At 28.9% G+C, this 13,631-nt stretch overlaps 1 protein-coding gene across 2 annotated transcripts in view; it reads right to left on the bottom strand.

Annotated features, from left to right (window-relative positions):
- LOC127276664 (nuclear hormone receptor E75) overlaps positions 1-13,631 on the bottom strand; it is a 164,769-nt gene that overhangs the window by 73,605 nt on the left and 77,533 nt on the right. The window contains exon 1 of one of the 2 annotated variants that reach the window (XM_051297263.1): positions 2,180-2,637. The exons of the other annotated variant lie outside the window; for it this stretch is intronic. Coding sequence (XP_051153220.1) covers positions 2,180-2,402 — 223 coding nt within the window. The 5' untranslated portion in view covers positions 2,403-2,637. Of the gene's footprint in view, positions 1-2,179; positions 2,638-13,631 lie in introns of those variants that run through there. 2 annotated transcript variants of the gene reach the window in all.

Genomic DNA, 13,631 nt, shown 5'->3' with positions numbered 1-13,631 from the left:
AGTTACTAATAGTAAAAATCTACTAGTAAATAGCTACTAATAGTAGAAAAGTACTAGTAAAAAGCTACTAATAGTAGGAAGGTACCAGTAAAAAGCTAGTAGTAATAAAAAGCTACTAATAGTAGCAAATTTCTAATAAAAAGCTACTAATAGTACAAATATACTAGTAGAAAGCTACTAATATTAAAAATCTACTACTAGCACAAAACTACTAGAAAAAAGCCACTAATAGTAAATATCTACTAGTAGGGTGCTACTAAGAATAGAAATCTACTAGTAGGGTGCTACTAGGAGTAGAAATCTACTAAAAGTAGAAAGCTACTAATAGTAGGAAGCAACTAGGAAAAAGTCCCTAATAGTAGATGTCTACTAGTAGAATGCTACTAATAGTAGAAAGCTACTAAAAGTTTAAATTTACTGGTAGTAGAAAGCTACTAAATGTCAGAAGGTACTAGTAGAAAGCTACTAATAATAGGAAGGTACTAGTAGAAAGCTACTAATAGTAGGAAGGTACCAGTAAAAAGCTACTAATAGTAGCAAATTTCTAATAAAAAGCTACTAATAGTCAAAATATACTAGTAGAAAGCTACTAATAGTATAAAAGTACTAGTAAAAAGCTACTAATAGTAGAAAAGTACTAGTAGGAAGCTACTAATAGTAGGAAACTACTAGCAGTAAAAAACTACTAGTAGTAGAAAGCTACTAAAAGTAAAAAGATATTAATAGTAGAAAACTACTACTAATAGGAAGCTACTAATAGTAGAAATCTACCGATAGGAAAAAAACTACTACTAGTAAAAAGCTACTACAAGTAGAAAACTACCACTAGTATAAAACTACTACTAGTAGAAAAAACTACTACTAGTAGAAAAAACTTCTACAAAACTACTAATTCGTTTAGTAAATTCTAATAAATAATTACTAATTTTCTACTATCAATTAGTCATTTTTGATTAAAAATTAGTGAAAATACTAATTTCCCCCTTTTGTTTCCCTTCCTCCTTAAAAAAACTACTTTTACATTTGTTACTATTTTTTTCAACTATAAACATTTTTTCGAAATTTATATTCCTACAACAATATTCGCATCATTATCATTCGATTTTAATACGTGACTTTAAAAAAGGAAAAAAAATCTAAGAAAAATGTTAACTCGAAATTCCCTGCGGTAGGTCAGTATTATCATTGTATCGAGAAACAATGAGCAGTAGTAGCAGTATATAGTAAGGATGGTGAAAGCCTCGTCCGGGAAATGGGAGAGAGTATAATCGGGAGCCAAGTGGTTAGAATTGTTACTTTCTCCATTCGAGGTAACATATATATATAAATAAGAATGGCGAGCAAACGTAACTCACTTACGTAACGCAAAAGAACGCTCTCGAGAATAATTCGAGAATATATGTGTGTGTGTGTGTGGGTCATCACTCCCCTCTACTTTTTTTATGCGTGTACGCACTCCCCTCCCCTTTTTGGACCAATAAATATACATACATACATACAAGCGAAGCTGACACAAGTAGTGGTGACCTTCGATGAGTGGCCAATGGTGGAAGGGGGGACGATAGTTACATGTATGTGTATAGAGGAGGAGGAGGGGGGGAGGGAGAATAGAACCCAGTTGGAGTTCGTTGACCCGAGTCTCGCTGCGAGTTCAGCCGCTCTTGTGCGACTCGACGCAAAACGGGAGAGGGGTCGCTCGGTTAATTTCATCTTGCCCCAGTTACGGGTCGAACAGGGTGAACGAACTAGCCTCGCGCCAAGGCCCCGTCGACCCACTTTCTTGCAAAGAGAGGAACCTCCAAAGTGGGGGGATACCAAATATGAGAAAAGGAGAAGGGAGGGGAGGGGGTTTGAGAAAGGGAGGGAGGATTATTGAGACAAAGAGAGAGAGAGAGAGAGAGAAAGAGAGGGGGGAGGGGGAAAGTGTTGGAGAGGCTCGGCGCGCACTATCTAGGCTAGGACCGATCGCCGCGAGCAAAATGCGCCGAGCGCGTGAAAGAATTGTGAGCGCTGTGTGTGGAAGGCCGTTTCCAAGAGGGCAACGAACTGGCCTCCTACCCGGGTGCCGCGACCCACATTCCACCGCTGGAAAGTGAAACTGCCGCCTCCGCTTAAGTGTAACTGATTATTTTTCTATTTCTATTTTTTTTTTTTTTTTTTTTTTTTTTTTCAAACTCACCAGCTAAAACTCTTCCTAAAAGATTTTCGCTGTCATGATGATGATTATGATGATGATGATTAGTGACACGATAGGAATCCTTTTCTTCCAGAATCTCAGGACTAAGAATATCACCGGAAGACTGTTGTTGTTGTTGTTGTTGAATATCAGCGCTACCGCGCGGTTTTAACTCCTGCACGGTCATCGCCTGAACACACCAATCTTCAACACGTTTGTCTATCATCCCCACCCCCCTTAATAATAATAATAATAATAATTAAATCACTATCACTTTGTCTCTAGTCCTAAAATTAGGAAGCAATTAATAAACATAACACGGTTTTTTTTTGGAAGACAAATTCTTTACTTGTTTACTATCGGTGTCCTTTTTTGTTGGAAGGGGTGAAAAGGGGGAGGGCCGCGCACTCACTTAAAAAAAAATCAAAACCGAGGTGCAATGGGACATTTTTTTTTTTTTGCAAGAAAAAAAAAAACCGCGTGGTAATCTCGGGAGTAACGAAAGAGCGTATAGTTTAAGTGGTTGTGTATGGCATGCGGTGCGCTGCGCGAGTGAGTTTACCGCGACAGGGTAATATCGCAAGTCCGTGCGCTTGCGCGATTTATCTCCTTCAAAACGGGAGAGTTGTGTCGCGTGCTCTCTAGGCACCCCGCTCCTCCTAAAACAAGTTGATTGTATTTTACGAGATGCAATGTATGTGTGTGTGTGTGTTTTTTTTTATTTTATTTTTATTTCATCCGGAAAACCATCAGGTGATTACACTTTTGTCACACAGAGTAAATATTTATTAATAATGATTAACGCGATGATGCTGGGATTAATGAAATTAATTTAAGAAAAGTACTTTTTTTTTGCGAAAAGATTCAAATAATTTTATGAATTTTTTAAATCTACTATTAGCACAAGACTACTAGGAAAAAGGCACTAATAGTAGATATCTACTAGTAGGATGCTACTAATAGTAGAAATCTACTAAAAGTAGAAAGCTACTAATAGTAAAAATCTACTACTAGCACAAAACTACTAGGAAAAATCAACTAATAGTAGGTATCTACTAGTAGGGTGCTACTAAGAGTATAAATCTACTAGTAGGGTGCTGCTAAGAGTAGAAATTAAATAAAAGTAGAAAGCTACTAATACTAGGAAGCAACTAGGAAAAAGTCACTAATAGTAGATATCTACTAGTAGGATGCTACTAATAGTAGAAATCTACTAAAAGTAGAAAGCTACTAACAGTAAAAATCTACTACTAGCACAAAACTACTAGGAAAAATCAACTAATAGTAGATATCTACTAGTAGGGTGCTACTAAGAGTATAAATCTACTAGTAGGGTGCTGCTAAGAGTAGAAATTTAATAAAAGTAGAAAGCTACTAATACTAGGAAGCAACTAGGAAAAAGTCACTAATAGTAGATATCTACTAGTAGGATGCTACTAATAGTAGAAATCTACTAAAAGTAGAAAGCTACTAACAGTAAAAATCTACTACTAGCACAAAACTACTAGGAAAAAGGCACTAATAGTAGATATCTACTAGTAGGATGCTACTAATAGTAGAAATCTACTAAAAGTAGAAAGCTACTAATAGTAAAAATCTACTACTAGCACAAAACTACTAGGAAAAAGCCACTAATAGTAGATATCTACTAGTAGGGTGCTATTAAAAGTATAAATCTACTAGTAGGGTGCTGCTAAGAGTAGAAATTTACTAAAAGTAGAAAGCTACTAATAGTAGGAAGCAACTAGGAAAAAGTCACTAATAGTAGATGTCTACTAGTAGGATTCTACTAATAGTAGAAAGCTACTAAAAGTAGAAATCTACTGGTAGTAGAAAGCTACTAAATGTAGAAAACTATTAGTAAAAAGCTACTAATAGTAAGAAGGTACCAGTAGAATGCTACTAATAGTAGAAAGGTACCAGGGATTAATGAAATTAATTTAAGAAAAGTACTTTTTTTTTTGCGAAAAGTATCAAATAATTTTAGGAATTTTTTTTTTTTAGATCTATAAATGAAAAAAATCTTCACCTGGAACAGCGATTAGTTTCACTTGAATAGCAAATAGACTAAAATAGTGAAAGTTTTCGCTATTCTAGAGAAACATATCGCTGTTACAGATAAATATTTTTTTCCGTGAAAAAATTTACTTTTTTTCGCAAAGAGATTCATTTTTTGTGAATAGTAAATATTTTTATAATTTTTTTTTTAATGCTGGATTATAAAACAAAGGTGTACTGAAAGGGACTCTAGAAGTAAAAAAAAATTGTAGGTTATGTCTAACGATAGTTGTTACCTTGATTAAAAGTTTCTTTTATTAAAATCAGTTTTTATTGATTATTTCAGATGTATGAAAATTTACTCTCTAAATTTCAATTAGTAAAAATGTTTACTTAAATTAGTGATTCATTTTTTACTTTAGAATTAGTTAAATTTTTCTAATTGTTAGTAAAAGTTACTAATAATTAGTAAAATTTTACTAATTGAGAAGCGAGTCACTAATTAAAATTAGTAAACTTTTTTTACTAATTCAGATTTAGAGAGTTGATTTGTATTAAAATTGTGTATTTTCAAAACATAACCTATAAATTATTGCTTGTAGGATACCATTTATTTGAATTAAATAATCGGTTACTTTTATCGACTCTCTAAATTTGAATTAATTTTTATATGAATAAAGTTAACTGCTACTCGAAAAAAATCTTTACCTAGTACAGCGATACATTTCTCTAGAATAGCGAAAAGTTTCCCTGTTTTAGTGAAACACATCACTGTTCCAGTGAAACTTATCGTTGTTGTAGGTAAAGATTTTTTTTCCACCTAGAAATTTTTCGAGTGGGACAGTTAAAATTTTTTCAATAATAATAATAATTTTTTTTTTAATACTGAAGTATTTTTAAAGTTATAAAATCCAATAAATCGTTCGTTAACTTGCCACTTATATTTGTAATCGCACAAATTGACCTCGAGAAGAGGCCCTTATCAAAGAAGATTGACTTTTTTTTCTATTTTTTTTTTTAATTCAGTCATGCTTACTGGAAATATATATACATATATATATGTATACGATATGAAACGATGTCTCCTCCGTCTTATCGTAATGAGATAACAAGACTATCATATTCGCCAAGCATATGCTCTTGATGGAACGTCCTATGCCATCGGCCAATTGGCACGGTTGACCCGTCATTAGGATCAAGGATTTTTGTCGACGGGTTTTACTTGCATGCATGGGTCACTATTACATTAATACACACAGCCGTCGGAGTGCGATAAGGCGAGAAACAAGCAATACTATATGCTTCGAAGAGTCTTTTTACGCGGTTCACTCAAAGTTTTATTTTTATGTCTGATGGACACAATCATTTTTCACGAGGGCCGACTATAAAGGACTCTCTGCCAAGAGTAAATATTTTTTCAAATAAAAGGAAAAATTATCTTTACAATTTTTAAGTTTTTGTCCTAAACCCGTGTAGAAATCGGAATGAAACGCTGATCAGGGATTTCCTAATCAGGGCCACAATAGGCGCGGCGTTTCATTCCCTAATAGAACAACCTGTTCAGGCCCCAATCTGAGCCCTGGTAAAATTTCTGCACGGGAAGTATGCTTTTTTTAAAATTAGAATATTTTCAACTTTTTTTCCAATATTTCTTTTTTTGGGAGGAAAAAAAGTGAAAAATATTCTAATTTTAAAAAAAGCATTTACCATTGTTTTTAATTGAGAGCAATAATAACGAGAATTATCTAAAAGTTTCTATCTAAATCTGATTTTAAATCATAATTTTTTTTATGTTTTTTTTTTTTTTGCAATTAACTGAAAATAAGAACTAAATATCAATTGTTGACATACTAAGTTCCCCTGACACACTGACTCACAATGAATGAATACAAGGAAAGTGAAAGCTCATTTGTGAAAACAGGTTTTGGAATTGACCGAATGTGACTGTCCGATATAATATGTTGAACCGCAGGTGAAAGGAGAGAACAAAATAGAGGGACTACGATAAAAGGTTCTAGCTTGACATAACCTTACCTAATTTTAACATCAGCCTAAAAGATGAGTCGACGAGGAACAATTTATCTTCCTATCTTGGCTCTCTTTCGATTCCTTTCTTTGCTTTCCCTTTTTGCACACACACACACACTTTCCTTTCACGACTTCCTGTCGTGTGAAATAAACTTCCCGGCGTGATTTTATTTTTCCAATACAATTTTGACAAAAACCTCGCGAAAACAAAATCGAATTAAAAAAAAATTAAAAAATTTTCCCCAAAAAAAATGCAACTTATAAGTAGTAGAAAACTGCTAGTAATTGAAAGCTATTAATGTAGAAATCTACTAGTAAAAAGCTACTAATAGTAGGTAATTACTAGTAGAAAGCTACTAATGTAGAAATTTACAAGTAAAAAGTTACTAATAGTAGATAACGACTAGTAGAAAGCTACTAATAGTAGATAACTACTAGTAGAAAGCTACTAATAGTAGAAATCTACTATTAGCACAAGACTACTAGGAATAAGGCACTAATAGTAGATATCTACTAGTAGGATGCTACTAATAGTACAAAGCTACTAAAAGTAGAAAGCTACTACTAGCACAAAACTACTAAGAAAAAGTCACTAATAGTAGATATCTACTAGTAGGATGCTACTAATAGTAGAAATGTACTAAAAGTAGAAAGTTACTAATAGTAGGAAGCAACTAGGAAAGTCACTAATAGTAGAAAGCTGCTAAAAGTAGAAATCTACTGGCAGTAGAAAGCTACTAAATGTAGAAAACTATTAGTAGAAAGCTACTAAATGTAGAAATCTACTGGTAGTAGAAAGCTACTAAAAGTAGAAAGCTACTAATAGTAAAAATCTACTACTAGGAAAAAGCCACTAATAGTAGATATCTACTAGTAGGGTGCTACTAAGAGTAGAAATCTACTAAAAGTAGAAAGCTACTAATAGTAGGAAGCAACTAGGAAAGTCACTAATAGTAGAAAGCTGCTAAAAGTAGAAATCTACTGGCAGTAGAAAGCTACTAAATGTAGAAAACTATTAGTAGAAAGCTACTAAATGTAGAAAACTATTAGTAAAAAGCTACTAATAGTAAGAAGGTACCAGTAGAAAGCTACTAATAGTAGAAAGGTACCAGTAAAAAGCTACTAGTAATAAAAAGCTACTAATAGTAAAAATATACTAGTAGAAAGTTATTAATAATAAAAATCTACTAGTAAATAGCTACTAATAGTAGAAAAGTACTAGTAAAAAGCTACTAATAGTAAAAATATACTAGTAGAAAGCTACTAATAGTAAAAATCTACTATTAAATAGCTACTAATAGTAAAAAAGTACTAGTAAAAAGCTACTAATTGTAGAAAAGTACTAGTAGGAAGCTACTAATAGTACTACTAATAGAAAACAAAATCGAATTAAACAAAATTAAAATTTTCCCAAAAAAAAAAAATGAAAGTCCAATTTGAATCTCATTTGCAAATATATGTAAATGAAAAAAAAAAAATTCCGCACATTTTTTTTTCTAAACAATGTGGGACAACCTGCAGATTTCGAAAGGCGGGTTCAAATGTTTCCCCGAAAAACTTTCTGACTTTTTGACAACAATGGAGGTATATATGTATATAGTCAATTTTGAGAAAGATGACAGTAGTTAAAAGTTGCGGCCAAATTTTATGGTTGTGTGGTTTCTGCACTCTTTTCAAAACTGCGAGACCATAAATTTTAGTGATGCTGGTTCCATAAATTTTTCTAGTCCCTAACATTTGACAGGTTGAGAGAGTGAATAGATGGAAAAAATTTTCCCCAAAAATTTTTCATTTGCAAAAATATATATATATTTTTTTTTGGAAATGAAAAATTCAAACGAGACTAATTGATTAATTAGATTTTTTAAATGCAAAAATTAATCTGAAAGTTATGAAATAAAAAGGAATATTTTTATGCTAATAATCAAGGTTTGTAACTGTAATTTATTTTATGACCGTGACGATATAGTTTTTTTTTTTTTTTTTTCGTTATTATTTCCAAGTTATTTAATCTAATCGTTATATATAAATGTACCTCTTACTTTTTATATATATATATGTAAAAAACACAAATATAAGACTTGAATGAAAAATATGCCGGTAATATCTGTGATTGAAAATGAACTAATAAAATATACCGACAGTAATTGTAAATTAAGTGTTTCTACTTCAGTAGCAATTACATTAACTGCGTTTGTAATTACAGTTTATGCTTTATAATTAAGTTCAAAGTTGTTCACTTTATTTTAAATACACTTTCTTTAAAAATTCAATTTTTCAATTATTTTCAAAAAGTAAAAAAACTTTTTTTCAATCTATTTCTAAAATTTAAAAATTATATTATAAGTAAAATTTAATCCGTAAAATTTAGTTATAACGATACAATAAGAGAATATAGACTAAAAAAAATCAACTTTCTTCTTTAAATGAATTTTGCAACAAAAAGAAACGAAAAAAGGGGGGAATTCACGATTTCGAAAAAGTTATATACAAAATTTGTTACAAAATCACAACAAAAAAAAAATTGCTTCAGTTTATTCATCGCTGAATCAGCGTATAAAAATCAATTGTAAATCAAGGTCGCAAATTTTGTTTCGAAAAAAAAACTAAATGATAATAAAAAAATTTCGTTTTTTCAAACAATAATAAACAAACATTTTGTACTAAGAATTGTTTTCAAAACCTTCGAAAAAAAAAAATGTGTCAATCGGGTAAAAATATTTTGTTTTTTTTTCACATATACTAAATAATAATATGGAACGTCATTTATATTGCGTTAATTTCTTTCGCGAATGAATTTTATTAATTTGAAAAAAGGGAATATTTGTTACAAATAATTATTTATTGCAAATAAATATTTGATTTAAATAAAAATTTTATTTCTTCTAAATAAAATTGTTATTTACAATAAATAATTAAAATTCAATTAAAAGTAAAAATAAAAATTCGGGAAAATTTGATATAAAATTTTTTTTTTTTAATATATAGAATTTAGTACATAAAAATTAAATTAAAAATTGTTACCGTTTCGAAATTATATCTAAAATTTGCAATCTTTTAACAAGTAGACTTGTCTGGTAAACGAGATTTTGCGTGGGACTTGGAATTATTTTTTTTTTTTTGTAACGCGCGCATTCGACCCACCGTGATTGTGAATTTTTCAGGGGCAGGTTGTCCTGCATTTGAAATTTCGCAAGCAATCGAGAATTTCTTTTGTCTACGGCAAGCAGAGAATATGTAATCATTGCTTTCAATAATCTATTACCTTCTTTGCTAATATAATATAAACGAATCTGCATAGAAAGTAATTTATTTACATATATACCAATATAAAGAAAAAATGTTTTATTTTTTTTTATATAAAAAATACTTTCAAATAAATTCATTAACAAAAAATTATTAATTATAAACTTTCAATATTTTTTATGATTTTAAATATCTTCCAAAAGGGGGGGGGGAATATTCATGTTAAGCCGACGTTAAGTCAATAATAGAATCAACTCCCACTTTATGCCATTATTATCGACTACTGTTAAATGTATATCCTGTTTCATTTTTCCGGCTAAACTACTTTTCATTATATTGCAATTTGTGTGTGTGTTAATTTTCCTATTTGTTCGAGAGAAAAAAAAATTTTATTTATTAAACTGTCAAAGAAATAAAAATTATTTCAAAATATCGCTGTGGAGAAAAATATAAAATCTACATTGTAAAATAACATAATATGTATTATATATTTGAAGTTATACATTTAAAAAAAAAATAAACTGGAGAATATTGTCAAGTGTGAGTTTAACTAAAAACGAGAAAATAGGTCGCATTATGATTGTTCTATTTTCTTCTAAAGGGTCGACCCCCCCCCCCCTAAGAAAGAAAAAGAGCACCACTTGCCGCGAAAGTGGTGCTAGAAAATAATTAAAGAGAAAAGCATGAGGGAAAATTGTACATAGAAACAGAAAATACATACAAATATATATACATACGTGTATATATATATATGTATTTATAAGCTCGCATATAAGTAAATAGTGAAGGAGATAAATATTTGTTAAGCCAAAAAAATTTCTGGTCGTTACTCACTCAGCATCCCTGCAATCAATGATGAATAAATATAGACTCACCTGGAACAAAAAAAAAAAATTATTATTACCAGAAAAATAAATTATTATTGACAGAAAAATAAATTTATTATTAACAAAAATATAAATTATTATTAACAATTGAGTCATTGTATGATATTCAAAAAAAAATTTCATTTTTAGCAATTTTCTGTCTGACTGAAAGTGACTTATACCACTGACAACAAAAGATTTTTACAACTATTTATAATATTTTAATATTATTTTAATATTTTAATATTATTTTAATATTTTAATATTATTTTAATATTTTAATATTATTTTAATATTTTAATATTATTTTAATATTTTAATATTATTTTAATATTATTTTAATATTTTAATATTTTAATATTATTTTAATATTTTAATATTATTTAATTTATAATTGTAAAAATTACAATTATAAGCAGGTAATTTTTGGCGCCTTTGCAAAAGGGAAAAATTTGAAATTTTTTTTAAGGAACACCTTTTTTTGTGTTCTAAAAAAAAGTTCCGGATAAATTTTTTCCCTCTTAATAATCGGTATGAATATTAAAAAAAGAGAAAATTAAATTGGATGATATATATAGGTATATAAAGAGTCAGTAAGTAATGGAAGCTAATTAAAAAATAAGTTAAACAGGCATTGCTCTTGCGTCTTAAAAAAAAAAAAATAGTAAAAAAAAAAAATTGTAACAGAAGCCCGTTACTCAACGCGAATCTAGTTAAACTACCGAAGCGAATATACGCTGACCAGAGCGCATTCCGCTCCATCATTGGTTGGGCAATTCGACTGCATGTGCAATGCTCCTCTGTGTGCACATATTTTACACTCAATACACAATACAATGATAAATAAATATAATTTTTTTTTTTAAATAATAAATATTTTTTTAAATAAAAAAAATTACTTTTGTAAATAAAAAAATATTTTGTAAATAAAAAAAAATTATTTTCTAAATAAAAAAAATAAATAACATTTATTTTTTTCAAATAAAAAAAATATGGGAAAAAGATTTATCTAAAACAGCGAAAATATTCATTAGAATATAAAAAATTTTAATTGTTTCAGTTAAATGTTCAAAAAACATATTTCTGTGAAAAAAATTTTTTTTCTAAAAATAGAATCTACTACAATAAAATAGTTAAGAAATATATTTTTTTTATTTTTGATTTTAAGTAGGCAAAATTTTTTTTTCATAATAGAAAAATAGTGTATTGAAAATAGATATATGTTCGAGAGTTTGTTGTATATTTATATATAAATGTTTGCGGCAAGGCCCGTTATACAATGTATGTGTGTATGTGGCATTCTGGCACGATTGTCGAAACCACCTTCGCACCACAGGTTACTCGCTTATACTGTGGGAGCCTTGCCCCATAACTGCATCAAAGGCACGCGAGTCCTCGAGACTAGCGCTCTCGCACATTCAGAATATATATATGTTCGAAGCAAATTGGCGAAGACAATGTGTCAAAATACATGGATTTAAAAAATACATATTTTCATTCCAAGACGATTTTTTCAAAAGAAACATATTTCTACAAATAATTCGAAAAAATTAAACAAAAAAAAAAAATTTTAATATAAAAAAAATATATATCAATAAAATTTTATATCCAAAGTAGAAATTGCCCTACCAGGGCCTTAGTCGGAAACGAAACGCTTCGCCTTACCAGGGCGAAAATGTGGATTTCCTAAGCAGGGCCACATCAGGCGCGGCGTTTCATTTCCGACCTGGGCAAAATACTATAAATAATATAGATAATGATAAATATGTAAATAATTTATATTTTCTAAATTATAAAAAAATTAAATTGTAAGTGAAAAAAAAAATTAAGAGAACGTTCACCAAGTTTTTTCCTCTTATAAGTGGCGTATAAACTTTTCCACCGTCTTTTGTGGTTTCGCATCGAAAGGGTGATTATATCGACAGTTGAATTGAGAAAAATGACGAAACTCGACTATAGCCATATAACCTAATATACTTAAAAGAGAAAATATTGTTAAAACCGGTCATAATATTTTTTAGTCCGTCGATCATTGGCCAACTAATACGCAACATTTTCTTTCTTCCATATTTTTATATACATACATCTATATATATATATATATATATATATAATGTCAATTTTTTTTCATATTTTAATATAATTTACAAATTTTAACTATTATATAAATATAGCCACGTGCGATAAATTTGCCAGTCGCGTGCATTTTGTATTTTTAAGTATATAATACATCGATCAAAATGAATTTTTACCAAGACAGTATATTCGATCAAGATAGAAAACTGGTGTGATTTATGCTTTTATGGAGTTCATATCTGTCACATATATATATTATTGTGTTCGATTAATCTGAATTATGCAGAAAGAGAAATCGTTTTTGTTTTTCAATAGAAAAAAATGCTTAAAAAAAAAAATTATACACTTTTTTTTGTTATTTTTAAAATTGAAAGTGAAAATAAATTTTCAAAATTATATATAGAAAAGCAACATTTTCTCTCGTCTTATGAATTTTTTTTTCAATCTTTTATTATTTATTTTAATAAAAAAATATATAATTTATTGTAATTAAAAAAATTTATTTTAATAAAAATTATATAATTTATTTTCATAAAAAATATAAAATTTATTTCAATAAAAATCAAGTAAAAAAAAAATTCCGTTTTTGAAGTATTATTATAATATTATTATATAATAATAATATAATAATATAATACATAATAATAATAATAATAATAATAATAATATAATATAATAATTATAATAATATAATATATAATAATAATATTATATAATATTATTATATTATTATCATTATTTTTTTTTGAATTTTTTTTTTATATAAGAAATTTTTTGTGCAAATAATAAAGTTTGAAAGTAAAATTGAAAGGGTTGATGTATATATATATATACATTGAGAGGATGAAGAAGCTCATTAGCAAACTTTAGATTTCGGAATAAACTTTCAGCGACCTCACGATTTCTGTCAACCTACTCCTGTACTAGTGTTGCAAAACAGGGACGAGGCCCAGTTACCCACATTTTGCACCAGATATCAATGCGTAATTAAATAGAAAACAATTGCACGAGAAACTCCCACTGCTATATATATATATATATATATATATATATAAATATATCAAAGAAGCGCTTTTGCTTCCATACAGAGAGAGAGAGAGAGAAAAAAAAAAACCATTTCACTTATACCTCGATGACATCGGCAATATGAAACTAAATTTTACATAATCGTCCCATTTTTTTTTCTTAAAGAAAATTTTTGACCCCAATTTTTATTTATTCACTAAATTTTGTTTTTTTTT

This window comes from Leptopilina boulardi, unplaced genomic scaffold, assembly GCF_019393585.1.
Source record: "Leptopilina boulardi isolate dan_hultmark-lab unplaced genomic scaffold, ZJU_Lbou_2.1 LbouV2_150, whole genome shotgun sequence".
Classification (NCBI taxonomy): Eukaryota; Metazoa; Arthropoda; class Insecta; order Hymenoptera; family Figitidae; genus Leptopilina; species Leptopilina boulardi.
This window is presented reverse-complemented; position numbering and strand designations above follow the sequence as displayed.